Source organism: Gorilla gorilla, chromosome 15, assembly GCF_029281585.2.
Source record: "Gorilla gorilla gorilla isolate KB3781 chromosome 15, NHGRI_mGorGor1-v2.1_pri, whole genome shotgun sequence".
Classification (NCBI taxonomy): Eukaryota; Metazoa; Chordata; class Mammalia; order Primates; family Hominidae; genus Gorilla; species Gorilla gorilla.
In genome coordinates this window covers 94,426,743-94,445,355 of record NC_073239.2, presented here as the reverse complement: position 1 = coordinate 94,445,355, position 18,613 = coordinate 94,426,743, and the positions used below count along the sequence as shown (strand labels likewise).

Below are 18,613 nucleotides of genomic sequence, written 5' to 3'. Positions count from 1 at the left end.
TACCACGCCCGGCTAATTTTGTTTTCGTATTTTTAGTACAGACGGGTTTCACTGTGTTAGCCAGGATGGTCTCGATCTGCTGACCTCGTGATCCGCCCGCCTCGGCCTCCCAAAGTGCTGGGATTACAGGCGTGAGCCACCGTGCCCGGCCAAAATTTTTTTTTTTTAAATTAAAAAAAAGAAATGAGATAATCAGTACTGTCATTTCCTTCGTTAGAAGGGTTAGTACTGTTACGCTTTTTGACATGAATGAAAGGAAGACTACTTTTTGTTTTTTCCTTTGGGAAATAAATGCATGGATAATAACAGCCAAATAAGTTTTAATTAGAATTGGATATCTCTATTCCTATTTTCATTCAACCAGTATACTTGTTGGAAGGCTATCAAAATGGACATGCCATTTAAATGAAAAATTTCCAATTGTGATAGACATGTTATTTATGAATATTTTCTGTCCTGAGGAAAATTAACTATTAGAACCAGCTGTAAAAGAGATGGTGGCTGGGCATGGTGGCTCACACCTTTAATCCCAGCACTTCGGGAGGCGGAGGTGGGTGGATTGCCTGAGGTCAGGAGTTTGAGAGCAGCCTGGCCAACATAGTGAAACCCCGTCTTTACTAAAAATACAAAAAATACAAAAAATGGTGGCAGACGCCTGTAATACCAGCTACTCGGGAGGCTGAGGCAGGAGAATCGCTTGAACCTGGGAGGCAGAGGTTGCAGTGAGGTGAGATCACACCATGACACTCCAGCCTGGGCAACAAGAGCGAAACTCTGCCTCAAAAAAAAAAAAAAAAGAGAGATGGTATCAGGTACTGCAGATTCTTAGAGTAGCTTCTGACTTTGCTCAGCCTTATTTATAAGATTTATCTACTGGGAGGCTCATTCAATAGGCACTTGAGAGTCCGGTGTCATAGAAAGTTGTTAATTTTAGAGTTGTATGCAGCCTTCTTTAGCAATGAAAATCTTTTACAGAATAAGGCTTAAGCTTTTTCAGTGTTTTTGACTGATTTAGTTAACAGCTTAATTTATATTGGCACCAAGCCCAGATCTGATGGTTATAAACTCAGTAGTTGGCTGATACAGTAAAAACTGTAGTTTCGTTTTCTTGTTGTTTGGTTTACCCTTTACATTCAAGAGTTTAAGTAGATCTCATATGGTCTGGTCACATGTGTTCTGAGTAGTGGTCATACCTAACACCAGGCATAGCATTTCTGCTCCACTGTGACTTGATTTTTTACAGACTTAAGTTTTAGTACAACTTAATCTCTCAGAGGAAGGGTTAAGTTCCTGAGCATAGGAATTCATTTTGGGAATGTATTTTCTTTTCTTTCTTTTTAAAAATTTATTTGTAGAGACAGAGTCCCACTATGTTGCCCAGGCTGGTCTTGAACTCCTGGGCTCAAGTGATCTTCCTGCCTTAGCCTCCCAAGTGTTGGGACTACGGGCGTGAGCCACTGTGTCCTGCCTTCTTTTCTTTTTGAGACAGGTTCTCGCTCTGTTGCACAGACTGGAGTGCAGTGGTGTAGTCATAGCTTACTGTCATTTCAGATTCCTGGCCACAAGCAATCCTTCCACCTTAGCTTCCTGAAGTGTTGGGATTACAGGCATGAACCATTGTACCTGGCCTCTTTTTTTTTTTCTTTTTTAAAAAATTCCTTTCTAAAGGGAAAAGAACCTAAGGTGGGTGGCTTCCTATAACCATTTTTTTTTTTTTTTTTTGAGATGGAGTCTCATTCTGTTGCCCAGGCTGGAGTGCAGTGACCACGGCCCACTGCAACCTCTGCCTCCCGGGTTCAAGCCATTCTGCTGCCTCAATCCTCCCGAGTAGCTGGAATTACAGGCAACCGCCACCATGCCCAGCTAATTTTTGTATTTTTAGTGGAGATGGGTTTCGCCGTGTTGGCCAGGCTGGTCGTGAACTCCTGAGACTTCAAGTGATCTGCCCACCCACCCACCTCGGCCTCCCAAAGTGCTGGGATTACAGGTGTGAGCCACCACACCCGGCCCCTATATCCTATTTTATAGTGTTTCTTGTTTATTATTTTCTCTTTGGATTTGTTTCATTTTGATCCTTGAAAATATGCAAAGGATGGAATCTTAATTTTGGAATTGTTTTTCTTGGTTGAAATTGGAATTATGTGGTTTTTATGGCATTTCCCCTAATCTGTTAATGTGGGGGGAGGCTTATGGGGAGGGAAGAGCAGTCTTTTTGAGATTATTAGGGAGGGAAACCATTTAATGACAGAATTGTATGACTACATTTTATTTTTATGAGGACTACTTTGTTAATTTACATTCTTGTGCTCTACATTCATGAAGTCAGTTATTTGAAACCATGTAATATATGTCAACTATTAAAGTTAAGTGACTTTTATCTGATAAGAGTTGTGTTAAAATAATCATAGAGAATTGATGCCTTTCCAGATGTTTTCCTGATACATCAGGGTTTTTGTTGTTGTTGTTTTTGCTGTTATCCAGCCTGGAGTACAGTGGTGCCATCATAGCTCACTGCAGCCCCAGTCTACTGGGCACAAGGGATCTCCCTGCCTCAGCTTCCCGAGTAGCTGGGACTACAGGTGCACTGCACCTGGCTAATTTTTAAAATGTTTTTATTGAGACAGAGTCTCGCTATGTTGCCCAGGCTTGTCCCGAACTCCTGAGCTCAAGCAATCCTCCTGCATTGGCTTTCTAAAGTCCTGGGATTACAGACGTGAGCCACCAAGCCTGTCCTGATTTAGCAGTTAATTAAATATAAGTGGCCTCTCATTCTCAGGTGCTCTTACAGTATGAAAATGGAAGTTATAAAGTTTGTTTTTAAAGTAACTGAGTGAAATGATAGACAGTGGAGACTTGGAAGGGTGAGAGAGTGAGGGTGGATGATGAGAAATTACTTAATGGGTACCATGTGTGTTATTTGAATGACTGATACCGTAAAATCCCTGACTTGTCCATTACACAATCTTGCACGTAATGAAATTGCCCTTTTACCCCATAAATTTACATAAATAAAAGATCATGTCATCTGTTAAAAAATTTTTTAATAAAGTAACTCAGTTAAATTTATGGTATGTCACCATTTCTTGGCAGGACTTTGTGTCATTGTATCAAGATTTTGAAAACTTTTATACAAGGAATCTGTACATGAGGATAAGAGACAACTGGAATCGGCCAATCTGTAGTGTGCCTGGAGCCAGGGTGGACATCATGGAGAGACAGTCTCATGATTATAACTGGTCCTTCAAGTGAGTCTTGGTTGGGAAATTATTTCTTGACAACAATTACAAAAGGGTTTCTTCATTTGAGAAAATATGTTATTATAAATTGAGTATTCTCTCAAAATAGGAGTAGCAGCTGAGGATACAATATGATTGGTTTCCTTACATATTCTTCGTTGTTGAGCTTTTTAAGATGTATCTTTCTATTACATTTGATACTGTGTTGGATTATAGTTCAGAACAAAATTTGGCTTATTTATTTATTTATTTTTTGAGATGGAGTTTCGCTCTGTCACCCAGGCTGGAGTGCAGTGGCGTGATCTCAGCTCACTGCAACCTCCGCCTCCCAGGTTCAAGCAATTCTCCTGCCTCAGCCTCCCGAGTAGCTGGGACTACAGGCATGCACCGCCACACCTAGCTAATTTTTGTATTTGTTTTAGTAGAGATGGGGTTTCACCATGTTGGCCAGGCTGGTCTCGAATGCCTGACCTCAAGTGATCTGTCCCCCTCAGCCTCCCAAAGTGCTAGGATTACAGGCATGAGCCACCGCGCCCAGCCTGGCTTCTTTATTTTTAAAAATAACTCCTATTGATAAGAAACAGTATACAAAAGTTTAGTCTGTTTTATTTTTGGTCTTTACTTTAAAAAAAAAAAAAAAGAAAAGCTATCCTTTCCATTATGCCACTTATCAGAATCAAGTATCCAAATTTATTTCTGGATATTTTGATTTCTCAAATGATTTAAGGATGATATGTAGAGTGTTTTTACTTAAATGGATTGAATAGTTTGGAAAACTTTTTGTATTTTTAACATTGTATTTGTTTGTTTGTTTACTTATTTATTTATTTGAGTCAGAGTCTCGCTTTGTTGCCCAGGCTGGAGTGCAGTGTCACAATCTTAGCCCACTGCAACCTCCACCTCCCAAGTTCAAGTGATTCTCCCACCTTAGCCTCCCTGGTAGCTGGGACTACAGAGATGCACCACCATGCTCAGCTACTTTTTGTATTTTTAGTAGAGATGAGGTTTCACCATGTTGGCCAGGCTGGTCTCAAACTCCTGGCCTCAAGTGATCTGCCCACCTTGGCCTCCCAAAGTGTCAGAGTCTTGCTCTGTCACCCAGGCTGGAGTGCAGTGGCACCATCTTGGCTCACTGCAAGCTCTGCCTCCTGGGTTCACGCCATTCTCCTGCCTCAGCCTCCCGAGTAGCTGGGACTACAGGCTCCCGCCACCACACCCGGCTAATTTTTTGTGTTTTTCAGTAGAGACAGGGTTTCACTGTGTTAGTCAGGATGGTCTCAATCTCCTGACCTTGTGATCCACCCACCGCGGCCTCCCAAAGTGCTGGGATTACAGGCGTGAGCCACTGTGCCTGGCCTACAGCTTGCCTTCTTAGCTTGGTCAAATATTAGTGACACCCCTTCTCATGTGTATATTCACAGCAAGTTTATTATGTGTAGTGACTACATTGTATTTTACAGTATACATGTGCCATGGTGTGACAGGTTGGGCTGTGTTAATAATCTCAAAATCTCAGGGAATTAAAACAGTAACAGTTTATCCTTATCGATACTTCATGTTCATCCTAGGTTGGTGGGGCCCTTGAACCATTTTGTCCTTAGTTAGGGGCCCAGGCTGCCTCAGCTTCCATTGTATGAAATGTCACTGGTCTCTGTATCTGACGAACAGATGTGGCAAATTGTGCAGTGGCTCTCAAAGGATCCTCATGTGTATATATTCTCATGTGCGGGAGTTACTGAGTCAGAGTATGTATATCTTTTAATGGATAAGTACTGCCAAACTGCCCTCCAAAAAACAAACCTGATATTCTTATGTACAGTGTCCTGTAAGATAAGGTGACTGTCCTGGCCAACACTGGATATCATTAGTTTTAAAATCTTTGTCACTATTAATAAATGAAAATTGATTATTTTAACTTCCATTTCCATAATTGGTAGTGTGTTTGAGATTTTTTTAATATAGACTTTGTTCTCTCTGCTTCCTTTTGTGTCACCAGTTCATTTAATATTACATGTAAGTACTTTTTTGCTCATGAGTTTCACTGTTTTATGCTATTGATGCACAGGTATACAGGGAATATAATAAAAGGTGTTATAAACATGGGTTCCTACAACTATCTTGGATTTGCACGGAATACTGGATCATGTCAAGAAGCAGCCGCCAAAGTCCTAGAGGAGTATGGAGCTGGAGTGTGCAGTACTCGGCAGGAAATTGGTAAGTGAAAGCTGTATTTGGCCAGCTGCTGTTTTTGACATTGTTTTAGTCAGGGGCAAATAATAGTAATATTGACCTAGAGTATTAAATATCTACACTTTGTCATGTCATTTAGATAAGGTGAAGAATGCTTTGTTTTTCTGAAGTGTGATGGATGATTTCAATGCTTTCAACACATTTTGAGATGTGTTTATCTTTCCCAATGTGTTATACATATAGAATGTCCCTCGAAAAATCCTGCCAGTGTTTGTTTCATTTATAACTTTAATGTTGATTTCATTGGCTTTTGCAAATGTTAGTGGTTAAGAGTGCCACTTATTAGGACGTTGGGCATATGAGAGTTAATCTGCTTTCATACGGGTACATGGGGGCTAATAATAATTCCTGCCTTATAGAGCTCTTTTAAGACTTAAGTAAGCTAATCCATGTAGAGCACTTGGAACATAGTAGACAATAAATATAAACTCTTTTTATTATTGTTTTAAGTTTGTAAAATATAAAAGAGTAATAACTTTATATAAAGAGATTCAATTTATTTTAATTCAGAGGAAGATTTCAGATTGTTCCAATTTGATTCAGAGAACTGACAACCCTGGAAGTTATGAAAACTTTCCAAATACTTATTACTGTAAGCACAGTAGATTAAAAGAACAGTTCATTGTTAGTTATTTCTCAGGGTTCTAGGGATTGGCAAGCACAGTTGGGTGCTTCTTACCCAGGGTTCCTCTCACGGTTGCACTCAGTGGTGGCTGTATGGCTGGAGACATGAAGCCTTCTTCATTCACATGTTTCACCTAGGCTGCAGTGGCTGGAGCTCTGTGTGGCCTCTCCATGTTTCTAGCTTGGGTTTCTTCATACCATGGTGGTCTTGGAGAGTTGTTCATCATGCATGGCTGCAGGCCTCTAGAGCAAGCATGCAAAGATACCTGACTGAAGCCAGGCACGGAGGCTCATGCCTATAATCCCAGCACTTTGTGAGGCCAAGATAGGAAGATCAGCTGAGGCCAGGAGTTCGAGACCAGTCTGAGCAACATGGTGAGACCCGGTCTCTAAAAAAATAAAGATAAAGTAGCCGAACGTGGTGGCGCATGCTTGTGATCCTAGCCATTCAGGAGGCTGAGGCCAGAGCATCCCTCGAGCCAAGGAGTTTGAGGCTGCAGTGAGCTATGATCGTGCTACTGCACCCTAGCCCATGACAGAGTGAGACACTGTGTCAAAAAACAAAAACAAGGATACCCAGTTGAAAGTTGGAAGGCTTTTTATGCCCTAGCTGTACAGGTCCCAAAGTATCACTTATGCCTCTTCTATTGGTCAAAGCGTCGCTAAGGTCAGCCCAGATTCAAGGGTTGTGGGGATTGCCCTCCTCCACCTCCAACTGGGAAGAATAACAAAGAATTTGCATCCATATTTAATCTTCCATAGCAACTCTGTCAGCTCACGAAATTTAAAACAACATGAAGAAAGGGAAAAAAATAAAATTGTGTAGATTTTTATATCTATTTATTTAGATAGCTAGATACATGGATATATAGATAGATTGATGCATAGATGGATGCAGGGTCTCTGTTGCCCAGGCTGGAGTGGGGTGGTGCAGTCAGCTCACTTCAGCCTCAAACTTCGGTACTCCAGCCATCCTCCCACCTCAGCCTCCTAAGTAGTTAGGACTATAGGTGCACGCCACCATGCCCAGCTGATTTTTTAATGTGATTTTTGTAGAGATGGGGATTTCTTTCAAGAGGCTATGTTGCCCAGGGTGTTCTTGAAATCCTGGCCTCAAGTGATTCTCCTAACTCAGCCTTCCAGAACACTGGGATTATAGGTGTGAGTCACCATGCCTGGCCCCACCATCTAATTTTAAATATTTTCATTCCTCCTAAAAGAAACCCTATACTCAGTAGCATTCATTGGATACTGTTTCCCTTCCCCCTACAAGTCCTTGGCAACCAGTAGTCTACTTTTTGTCTTTATAGATTTGCCTATTTTGGACATTAAATATAAAAGGAATTGTATAACATTTGGTCTTTTCTGTCTGGCTTCCTTCACTAGCACAATATTTTCAAATTCATCCATGTTGTAGCGTGTAACAGCACTCCATTCTTTTCTATGACTGAATAATAATCCTTTGTGTGAGGGTGCCACGTCTTGTTTATCCACTTATCACTTGATGGTCATTTGGGTTGTTTCTACTTTTTGGCTATTGTCAGCAGTGCTGCTGTGAACGTGGGTGTACAAGTTTTTGTATGATATATTTTTGTTTCTCTTGGGTTTATACTTACTAGTGGAATTGCTAGGTCATATGGTAACTCTGTGTTTGACATTTTGAGGAACTGCTAAACTGTTTTCCAAAGAGACTGTACTGTTTTACAATCTCTCCATCAATGTATGAGGGTTCCTATTCATTTTTATATCATCTTCCAGTCATCTTGTTTGTAGCCCAACTTTAACCCTTGATTACTTTGCTGCCTGTTCCCTCCGGTTTTTAAGCTTCTCTAGGGTTCCATACAGTGAATTTACTTGGTTTTCAAAGGATTCCACTCTATAAGGGCATACATATGACCTTCTTCTAACTCTGTCATTTTCCAGTTGTATTAGTTTCCTGTGGCTGCTGTAACAAAATATCAGAACAGAGTGACTTAAAACAACAAAAATGTCTAGTCTCATAATTCTGTGGGTTATAAGTTTGGGGTCTAGGTGTCAGCAGGGCCATGCTCTCTGACGCTCTGGAGAATCCTTCCTAGCTTCTGGTGTCGACAGCAATCCATGACGTTCCCTGGCTTATAGCGCATCACTCCACCACACGGCTGTCTTCCTGTGTGTCAAACATTGTCGTCTTCTGGCTGGGCACAGTGGCTCATGCCTGTCATCTCAGCACTTTGGGAGGCCAAGGCGGGCAGATCACTTGAGGTCAGGAGTGCAAGACCAGCCTAGCCAACATGGTGAAACCCTGTCTTTACTGGAAATACAAACATTAGCTGGGCGTGATGGAAGGTGCACGCCTGTAATCCCAGCCACTCTGGAGGCTGAGGCACGAGAATCTCTTGAACCTGTGAGGCAGAAGTTGCAGTGAGCCGAGATCACACCACTGCACTCCACCTGGGCAACAGAGCGAGACTCTGTCTCAAGAAAAACAAAAAAACAGCATTGTCTTCTGTATTCCTTCTGTGCATGTCTATCTCTGTGTCCAAATTTCCCCTTTCTATAAAGACATTAGCATCCCCTTAATGGCCTCATTTTATTTATTTATTTATTTATTTAAAAAATCTTTGTAAAATTTTTTTATTGATACATAACATTTGTACGTTTGTGTGGGGTACATGTGATGTGTTGTTACATGTATAGAATGTGTATAGAATCAAGTCAAGGTATTTAGGGTACTCGTCACCCCAAGCATTTATTATTTTTATATGTTGGGATCATCAAGTCCTCTCATCTAGCTTTTTGAAATATACAATACATTGTTTTTAACTATAGTCACCCCTACTCTGCTATCAAACATTAGAACTTATTTCTTCTAACTCTATATTTGTACCCATTTACCAGCTTTTCTTCATCTCCCCCGCTCCCCCTACCTCATCTCAACACACATCCTTCCAGTATTGTTTTACTTGCTACCTCCATGAGATTAAACTTAGTGAGGAAGGCATGTTAAAAGCTGACATAGGCCAAAAGCGAGGCCTCTTACACCAAGCAATTAGCCAAGTTGTGAATGCAAAAAAAGTTCTTGAAGAAAATTAAAAGTGCTACTCCAGTGAACCCACAAATTATAAGAAAGTGAAACAGCCTTTTATTGCTGGTAGAGAGAAAGTTTTAGTGGTCTGGATAAAAGATCAAAGCAGCCACAACATTCCCTTAAACCCAAATCTAATCCAGAAGAAGATCCTAATCGCTTCAATTCTATCAAGGCTGAAAGAGGTAAGGAAGCTGCAGAAGAAAAGCTTAAGCCTAGCAGAAGTTCATTCATGAAGCTTAAGGAAAGAAGCCATCCCCACAACATAAAAGTACAAGGTGAAGCAGTGAATGCTGATAACTTCAGCAAGTTATCCAGAAGATCTAGCTGAAATAATTGATGAAGGTGTCTACAATAAATCACAGATTTTCGATGTAGATGAAATAGCTTTAAATTGAAAGAAGACACCATCTAAAACTTTCACAGCTAGAGACAAGTCAATGCCTGGTTTCAAAGCTTCAAAAGACAGGTTGACCCTACTTTTAGGTGCTAATTTTAAGTTGAAACCAATGAATGACCTCATTTTAATTTGATTACCTCTGGAAAGTTCCAGTTTCCAAAGAAGGTCACATTCTTCTGGGAATGAGGACGTCAAAATATCTTTTTTGGTGGAACACAGTGGAACCCGTAGCATCATCCTTCTGTATATCTTCCATTTTCATTAATTGTGTTCAGAATTACAGATGTCCACTAATTAATAAAAAAATTGAGCTTTTAGCTTTTATTTCTTGGTTATCCAGTTGTTTTGTGATGATTTTCAAGAGGAAGATGGGAGTAGAACATTTTTATTTCCCCCTGCCTTAAACAGAGTTTCTAACTGGCACTCCAGAAATGACAAGCCTTGTGATCTAATCCTGTGGTTAAAGGAGCATTGTGCAGTGACGACATATAGTAAGGATACATTATGCCTTTATGGCATTTGATATTTTATAAAGTGCTCGGCTGGATGCGGTGGCTCACGCCTGTAATCCCAACACTTTGGGAGGCCAAGGTGGGTGGATCTCTTGAGGTCAGGAGTTTGAGACCAGCCTGGCCAGCATGGTGAAACCCTCTCTCTACTAAAAATACAAAATAGTCAGGCGTGGTGGTCCGCACCTGTAATCCCGGCTACTTGGGAGGCTGAGGCAGGAGAATTGCTTGAACCCAGGAGGTGGAGGTTGCAGTGAGCTGAGATTGCGCCACTGCACTCCAGCCTGGGTGACAGTGCGAGACTCTCTCTCTCAAAAAAAGAAAAAAATCTCAAACATATTATCTCTTTTGATCCTCACAACAATGTCATGAGGTAGATAGGGCAAATTATTATTGCTATTTAGAAGTATTTAGCCCAGAGAGTTCCTAAGGGCTTTGATTAAGCAAGCCTTAAGGACACATGGCATCCAAGTTTAGCATTCTTCTTTCCTGCATCTTTTCTCTATGTAATGTCATTTAGTCCTTAAAGATTTGAGTACCAATATAAAATTGCAGTACAAATTTACCAGTCAGTTCACAGTGAGGGAAGAAACTTTTTTTTTTTTTTTTTGAGTCAGTCTCGCTCTGTTGCCTAGGCTGAAGTGCAGTGGTGCGATCTCAGCTCACTGCAACCTCTGCCTCCCAGGTTCAAGCGATTCTCCTGCCTCAGCCCCCGAGTAGCTGGGATTACAGGCACATGCCACCATGCCTGGCTAATTTTTGTATTTTGAGTAGAGACAAGGTTTCGCCATGTTGCCAGGCTGGTCTCAAACTCCTGACCTTAGGTGATCTGCCCTCTTCAGCCTCCCAAAGTGCTGGAATTACAGGCGTGAGCCACTGCACCCTGCCAGGAAGAAACATTTTTACCTATCTCTTGCTGTATAACAAACCATCTCAAAACTTAGTGGTTTAAAACAGCAACAGATTTATTTGCTCATGATTCTGCAATTTAGGGAGGGCCTGATGTTATCTTAGCTCCATGTGGTATTGGATAGACAATTATGACTGTGTACAGGGTATCCAAGATGTCTTAACTCACGTTTGACACCTCAGCTGGGTGGCAGGAAGGGCTAAGGGCTGGCTGGGCATCTCTGTTTCTCTTTCTCTCTGTCTCCCCCTCTCCTTACATCTTTTTCTCCTCCTTCTTCCATAGTCTCTTATCCCTCAGTTCCCATCCCCCCGCCCATGTTCTGTTTTTGCAACAGGCCAGTTAGATTGTTTTACATAGCAGCTGACTTCAAAAGTGTAAAAGCAGATTTTGCTAGGCCTCCTAAGGCCTAGACCTGGAACTAGTATGCACAAACAGGAATGGGAGAAATTTTTGGCAGCCCCCTTTGGGGAAATTCCACTGCAGGTGCTGAATCAGATTTTATTCAACTATTGTGTTCTTTATGAGCACATACTACTCTTCACAATATTATGAAGAATATTACTCTTCATAATATTGACTCCTTCATAGATCTTAGTCTGAAAAGGACACAACACATACACTATGATTTCTTTTAATAAAGTGATGAGTAATTCTTAAATTCAGGATTTTGTGATACTGACTTTATTAACTTCTTCACACAGGAAACCTGGACAAGCATGAAGAACTAGAGGAGCTTGTAGCAAGGTTCTTAGGAGTAGAAGCTGCTATGGCGTATGGCATGGGATTTGCAACGAATTCAATGAACATTCCTGCTCTTGTTGGCAAAGTAAGATACTCTGTCATTTATGAAAACTCCCTCATGTATATCTTCTTTTGTTTTGAAAAGCAGTCAGAGTGAGCCAAAAGCTGTTGTAAACTTTAGGCTAAACATAGTTTAGCCAAAGATATTTCTACCACAAATTGTTTTTCTTTTTTTTCGAGATGGAGTCTTGTTCTTTCGCCCAGGCTGGAGTGCAGTGGCGCCATCTCAGCTCACTGCAGACTCTGTCTCTTGGATTCAAGCGATTCTCCTGCCTCAGCCTCCCAAGTAGCTGGGACTACAGCTGTGTGCCACCACGCCTGGCTAATTTTTTGTATTTTTAGCAGAGGCGGGGTTTCACCATGTTGGCCAGCCTGGGCAACATAGTGAGGCCTCGTCTCAATTTGATTTTATTTTTTAAATTAAAAACAATTTGTGGCTGGGCGCAGTGGCTTTGTAATCCCAGTGGCCTGTAATCCCAGTGCTTTGGGAGGCCGAGGCAGGTGGAGTTTGAGACCAGCCTGTGTTTATATATTTTTATATATATATATAAAATATAAAATATTATATATATAATATTATATTGTATATTATACATAATGTATGTTACATATTATATATATTACATATTATATATATAATATATATATCATATTATATATATAATATATATATATATCCCCAAGTGGGTAGCGGGTGTGAGAGGGCACAGTCTGTATGTAAATGTAAATTATATTTCAGCAGATTGGTACTCTCATCCTGAAAGGCCCCTTGAGGTTATTTATTCTCATGTTTAACATGACACCTAGGAATGGTATATTGAAAACGTGGTGGATTAACTCAAGCAGGAGAATTGAGTTTTTGTTTTTTGGTTGTTTATATGGTCACACTTAGCTGTGTGACTGTGAGCATGTCAAATAATCTTTCTGATCCTCCAAGTTTCTTTTGTAAAATGAGGTGGTTGAGCTAGATTAACTCTAAAGTCCTTTTTAGTTATGCAGTGTATGGGTCTGTAAGGTACACATGGGACAAATAGAAAACAAACAGCAAGATAGGAGATTTAAACTCACCTGTGTTGATAAACATTAAATATAAATGGTTTGTACATTCCAATGAGAAGACAAAGATTGTCGGATAAAATTAAGTAGGTTTCCTAATATAAAATAGCAACCTATTTTAAATATGAAGACACAGAGGTTAAAAGGAAAAGGATAGAAAAAAATACAGCATGCAAATAATAATCAGAAGAAATGTGAAGTGCCTGTATTAATATAAACAAAGATTTCAGAGCAAGAAATATTTCTGGTGATAAAGAGGAACATTGTGTAATGATTAAGGAATTAATTCATCAAGAGGTTATAATTTTAAATGTGTAGGTGCTTATCCCATTTATACCTAATGTTCCATTATTGGAACGCTAAGCATGTGGGAGTTATTTATATCCTACTGCTCAAGGTCATCGCCAGGGTCTGATTTTGCAATTCAAAAAATTGTAACCTGTGGCATAAATGTGTTATTAACAGAGCTTCAAAGTACGTGAAGCAGAAATTGATGAAACTAAAAGAAGTAGACAAATAGAAAGTTGTAATTAGAGACATTGTAATTAGAGACATTAACCCCTCTCTCTCTCTCTTTTTTTGTTTTTTTTGAGACAGAGTCTCGCTCTGTTGCCCAGGCTGGAGTGCAGTGGTATGATTTCGGCTCACTGCAAGCTCTGCCTCCTGGGTTCACGCCATTCTCCTGCCTCAGCCTCTTGAGTAGCTGGGACTACAGGCGCCCACCACCACACCTGGCTAATATTTTATATTTTTAGTACAGACGGGGTTTCACCGTGTTAGCCAAGATGGTCTTGATCTCCTGACCTCATGATCTGCCTGCCTCGGCCTCCCAAAGTGCTGGGATTACAGGCGTGAGCCACTGTGCCCTGCCCTAACCCCTCTCTCTTAATTAACAGAAGAATGAAACAGAAAATCAGTAATGATATAGAATGTTTGGAAAACACTGTCAACCAGTTGACCTAATTGAGAGTCATGAAACACTTCACTCAACAACAGCAAAACATTTACTACCAAAGACCATATTCTAGGCCATTAAGCCAGTTTTGGTAAATTTGAAAGTATTAAAATTATTCGAAGTATGTTCTGTGATCACAGTGGAATTTAAATTAGAAATTGATAACACAAAGATATCTGGAAAACCTTTGAATATTTGAAAATTAAACAACATATTTCTAAATAACCCATGGGGCAAAGAAGAAAAAACGGGAAAATAAACATATTTTGAACTAAATGGAAATATGTAACCTATTACAGTTTGTTGGATGAAGCTAAAGCAGTGCTCAGATGGAAATGTATAGCATTAAACGTTTATACAGGTTGAGCATTCCTAATCCCCAAATCTGAAATCTAAAATGTTTCAAACTCGTAAATATTTTGAGTGTCATCATGACAGCTCAAAGAAAGTGCTTAGGGGTGCTAAACCAGTAAATATAATGCAAATAATCCAAAATCCATAAAAATCTGAACTCTGAAACACATCTGGTCCCAAGCATTTTGAATAAGGAATATTCAACCTGTATTAGAAAAAAAGTAAAGCAGCCAGACTCCGTCTCAAAAAAAAAAAGTAAAGCTTGTAGCTTAAAAAATTAGAAAAAGAAGAACAAATTAAACCCAAACTAAGCAAAAGGAAGAATATAATGATGATAAGTGCAAAAATTAATGAATTAGAAAATGGACAATAGGGAAATGAGTGAAACCGAAGCTGATTCTTTGAGAAAATGAATATAGTTGATAAATCTCTGGCCAGAATGGTCAGGATAAGAAGAGATAAGATGCGTATTACCAGTAACAGGAATGAGAGAGGGGGCATCACTACACGTCCTATGGACATTAAAGGATAATAAGGGAGTAATAAGAACAACTTCATGCCAAAATACCCAACAACTTAAATAAAATACACAAAATTCCTTGTAAGACATAAATGTATGGTTCTTTGACTTCACGTTATGGTACGTTGCTGTCCTGCATTTTGAAGTACAAGCCTGAGATTCTTGTTAGAATTTTTAACACTGGAGGATTAGAGAATCTCATCTTGCTCTTCTCTCTGTATGCTTACAAGCTCTAACAGAGGATTATCTAGAATTAGACGTTTTCTACACAGACCTGGAAGATACAACCATAAGGATTTATATTCCAGGGCCAGGCGCGGTGGCTCACGCCTGTAATCCCAGCACTTTGGGAAGCCGAGACGGGCGGAGATCGAGACCATCCTGGCTAACAGGATGAAACCCCATCTCTACTAAAAATACAAAAAATTAGCCGGGCGTGGTGGCGGGTGCCTGTAGTCCCAGCTACTCCGGAGGCTGAGGCAGGAGAATGGCGTGAACCCAGGAGGCGGAGCTTGCAGTGAGCCGAGATCGGGCCACTGCACTCCAGCCTGGGGTACAGAGCGAGACTCCGTCTCAAAAAAGATTTATATTCCAAATCAAACTATAATTGAAATATTATTAAATATTGTTTAATCTGTTAAAGACAGTAACTTATCCAGTTTTAATGATCCTTTGAATCTGATACTGAATTTCCATGTGAGGTGGTTAATTGCTCAGTTTGATGGCAGGGTGGGGCAGTATATTGATTAAGTTCTGGAAGCAGACACTTGTCTTATTTAATAATTATTTTGTGGCCGGGCGCAGTGGCTCACGCCTGTAATCCCAGGACTTTGGGAGGCCCAGGCGGGTGGATCACGAGGTCAGGAGATCGAGACCATCCTGGCTAACACGGTGAAACCCCGTCTCTACTAAAAATACAAAAAATTAGTCAGGCATAGTGGCAGGCGCCTGTGGTCCCAGCTACTCGGGAGGCTGAGGCAGGAGAATGGCGTGAACGCGGGAGGCGGAGCCTGCAGTGAGCCGAGATTGCGCCACTGCACTCCAGCCTGGGCAACAATTAGTATTGCTATTATTATTTTGTTACTGTGCTTGTGACCTTGAGCAAGATTCTAAACTCCTGAACAAGAGTTTCCTCATATGTAAAGTGGGAGTGATAATAGTGTCTGCTACATAGAATTATTGTGAGGATTAATAGTAATAATGCTTTTAAATCTTTTAACATGATACCTGAAACATTAAGCGCTTAGATGTTAACTGCTAGTATGAATATCTTTTATTTTTGAACCAAAGATTTAATAAAGCTTCAGAATAAGTTCTAAGGGAAAAAGACAGATTGATACATTGAAATGGTGAATAAGGCTGTCTAAAAAAGGCTGTCTAAAAAGAGTTCCTTTTTGCCAGAAAAAAAGAACATAATGCTTTTGCAGGTTTGCCAGAAAAATATTTAGCTGGAAAGAGGAGAAAATAAAATTTTGTGTGGAGGGGAAGGGAAGGGAGGGTTCTTTCTAAGATAGAGTTGAATGCCAAGAGTGGTAAGTAAAGAATTTGACTTGCTGAAGAGAAATCTGACTTCTCTTTATTTTCTCCCCCAGTTTCGCTTTTTCAATTTTAACACTTTTTTGAAACTTTAATTTAGACTTACAAAAAGAGTTACAAAAGAGTACAGAGAGTTCCTGTATACCATTCATTCAGCTTCCCTTTATGTTAACATCTTGCATAACAGTGGAACTGTTTCTTACAGCTAAGAAATTAACTGTGACACAATACTATAACTAAAGTACAGGACGTATTTGGTTTTCACCAGTTTTTCACTAATGTCCTTTTTCCGCTTCAGGATCCAGGTGAGGATCCACATTGTCTTTAGCTGTTGTAGCTCCTCAGTCTCCTCCAATCTGGGATAGTTCCTGTTTTTCTTTGTCTTTCATGACCTTAATACTTCTGAAGGGTACTGGTCCCTTATTTTGTAGAATGTCTCCAATTTGGGTCTGTCTGTTGTGTTGTTATGGTTTGATTGAGTCCGTGCGTTATTGAGAAAGCTACCACAGAAGTGATACCATTCTCAGTGAATCATGCGAGAGACTATGTGGTTTCGATACATATTACTGATGATGTAAATCTTAATCACTTGGCTCAGGTGTCAGCAGGGATTTTCTACTACCAACTTACTGCTTTTCCCTTTGTAATCACCATATATTGTGGCAGAGATACTTTGGGACTGTATATAGCATTTTGGATTAAACTTTCACCCACTAACTTTAGTATGCGTCTCTGATCTTGCCTGTGGCAGTTATTATCTTGGTGTTCTTTTTTTTTTTTTTTTTTTTTTTTGAGATGGAGTTTTGCTCTTGTTGCCCAGGCTGGAGTGCAATGGCGCCATCTCGGCTCATTGCAACCTCCGCCTCCTGGGTTCAAGCAATTCTCCTGCCTCAGCCTCCTGAGTAGCTGGGATTACAGGCACCCACCACCATGCCCGGCTAATTTTTTGTATTTTTTAGTAGAGATGGGGTTTCACCACGTTGGCCAGGCTGGTCTCAAACTCCTGACCTCAGGTGATCCAGCCACCTCAGCCTCCCAAAGTGCTGGGATTACAGGCGTGAGCCACCGCACCCGGCTTACCTTGGTGTTCTAATGGTGATTTTTCTATTTTTCTCATTCTTTCTATACTTACTAATTAGAATTTTTGTGTAAGGAAGAGTTCTTGCTTCTCCCTTATTTATTTCTATCGTTGTGGGTTTGTGAATATTTTTATTATTTGGCTTATAATTCAACACAATTGCTTCTTTTTTGTTCCTCGAGTTTTAGTTTTGGCCATTGGGAGCTGCTTCAGGTGGGTACCTGTGTCCTTTGAATATATAATAACTTTTTTTTTTTTAAAGCATTCTTATACTTTCTGGCATGATAAAACGCTCCAGGATCGTCTTATATTTTCCCTATCCCAGTTTTGGAGTTAACCAGTTCTCCAAGAAGCGCTGGTTCTTTTTTTTGGAGAATGATATTTAGAAACCAAGGTCTGGGAACTAGGTGTGTTTATTGCTGAAGGAGTGTCACTGCTTCTCACCTCTCAGTGACTAGAGCTAGAAAATGTATGTATATATGCGAACTCATGCATACACACACATCTGTGTGTGTGTGTGTGTGTGTGTGTGTGTGTGTGTGTATGCATGCATAAAGATTAGAAAGCCAGGAGTCTATTGATACTGCCGTCTCTAGTCTTCTCCTTTTCCTTCGTCTCCTTCTTCTCCTTCTCCTCCTTCTCCTCCTCTTCCTCCTTTTCTTCCTCTTCCTCCTCCTCCTCCTCCTTTTTTTTTTCCCCCCAGACAGAGTCTCCCTCTGTTGCCCAGGCTGGAGTGCAGCAGCACAATTTCGGCTCACTGCCTCACTGCCTCAGCCTTTTGTGTAGCGGAGATTTCAGGCGCCTGCCACCACGCCCAGCTAATTTTTTTGTGTTTTCTTTGTAGTAGAGTTGGGGTTTTGCCATGTTGGCCAGGCTGGTCTCGAACTCCTGACCTCAAGTGATCCACCCACCTTGGCCTCCCAAATTGCCAGGATTACAGGCATGAGCCACCATGCCTGGCCACTTCATTTTTAATCTATGCATTTTTAACCAGGTAGCTTTTTTATCTTAATAAATACTATGTCCATAAAAAAAATTTCAAACACAACTACTGTTACAAGTTTCTTAAGTATTCCTTTAAGAATATTCTGTAATAAATAAGCATGTGTATATATATATAGTTAACCCTTGAACAACATGGTTTGAACTATGCAGGTCCACTTACACGTGGATTTTTTTCAATCAAATATGGAGCAGAAATACAGTTTTCAGCCAGGCACAGTGTCTCACACCTGTAATCTTGGCACTTTGGGAGGCTGAGGCGGGTGGATCACCTGAGGTCAGGAGTTCAAGACCAGCCTGGCCAACATGGTGAAA

The 18,613-nt window shown here is 40.5% G+C and overlaps 1 protein-coding gene across 1 annotated transcript in view; it reads left to right on the top strand.

The window, feature by feature from the left end:
- SPTLC2 (serine palmitoyltransferase long chain base subunit 2) overlaps positions 1–18,613 on the top strand; it is a 110,987-nt gene that overhangs the window by 35,057 nt on the left and 57,317 nt on the right. The window contains exons 3-5 of the mRNA XM_004055516.5: positions 3,091–3,245; positions 5,302–5,450; positions 11,698–11,822. Coding sequence (XP_004055564.2) covers positions 3,091–3,245; positions 5,302–5,450; positions 11,698–11,822 — 429 coding nt within the window. The remainder of the gene's footprint in view (positions 1–3,090; positions 3,246–5,301; positions 5,451–11,697; positions 11,823–18,613) is intronic.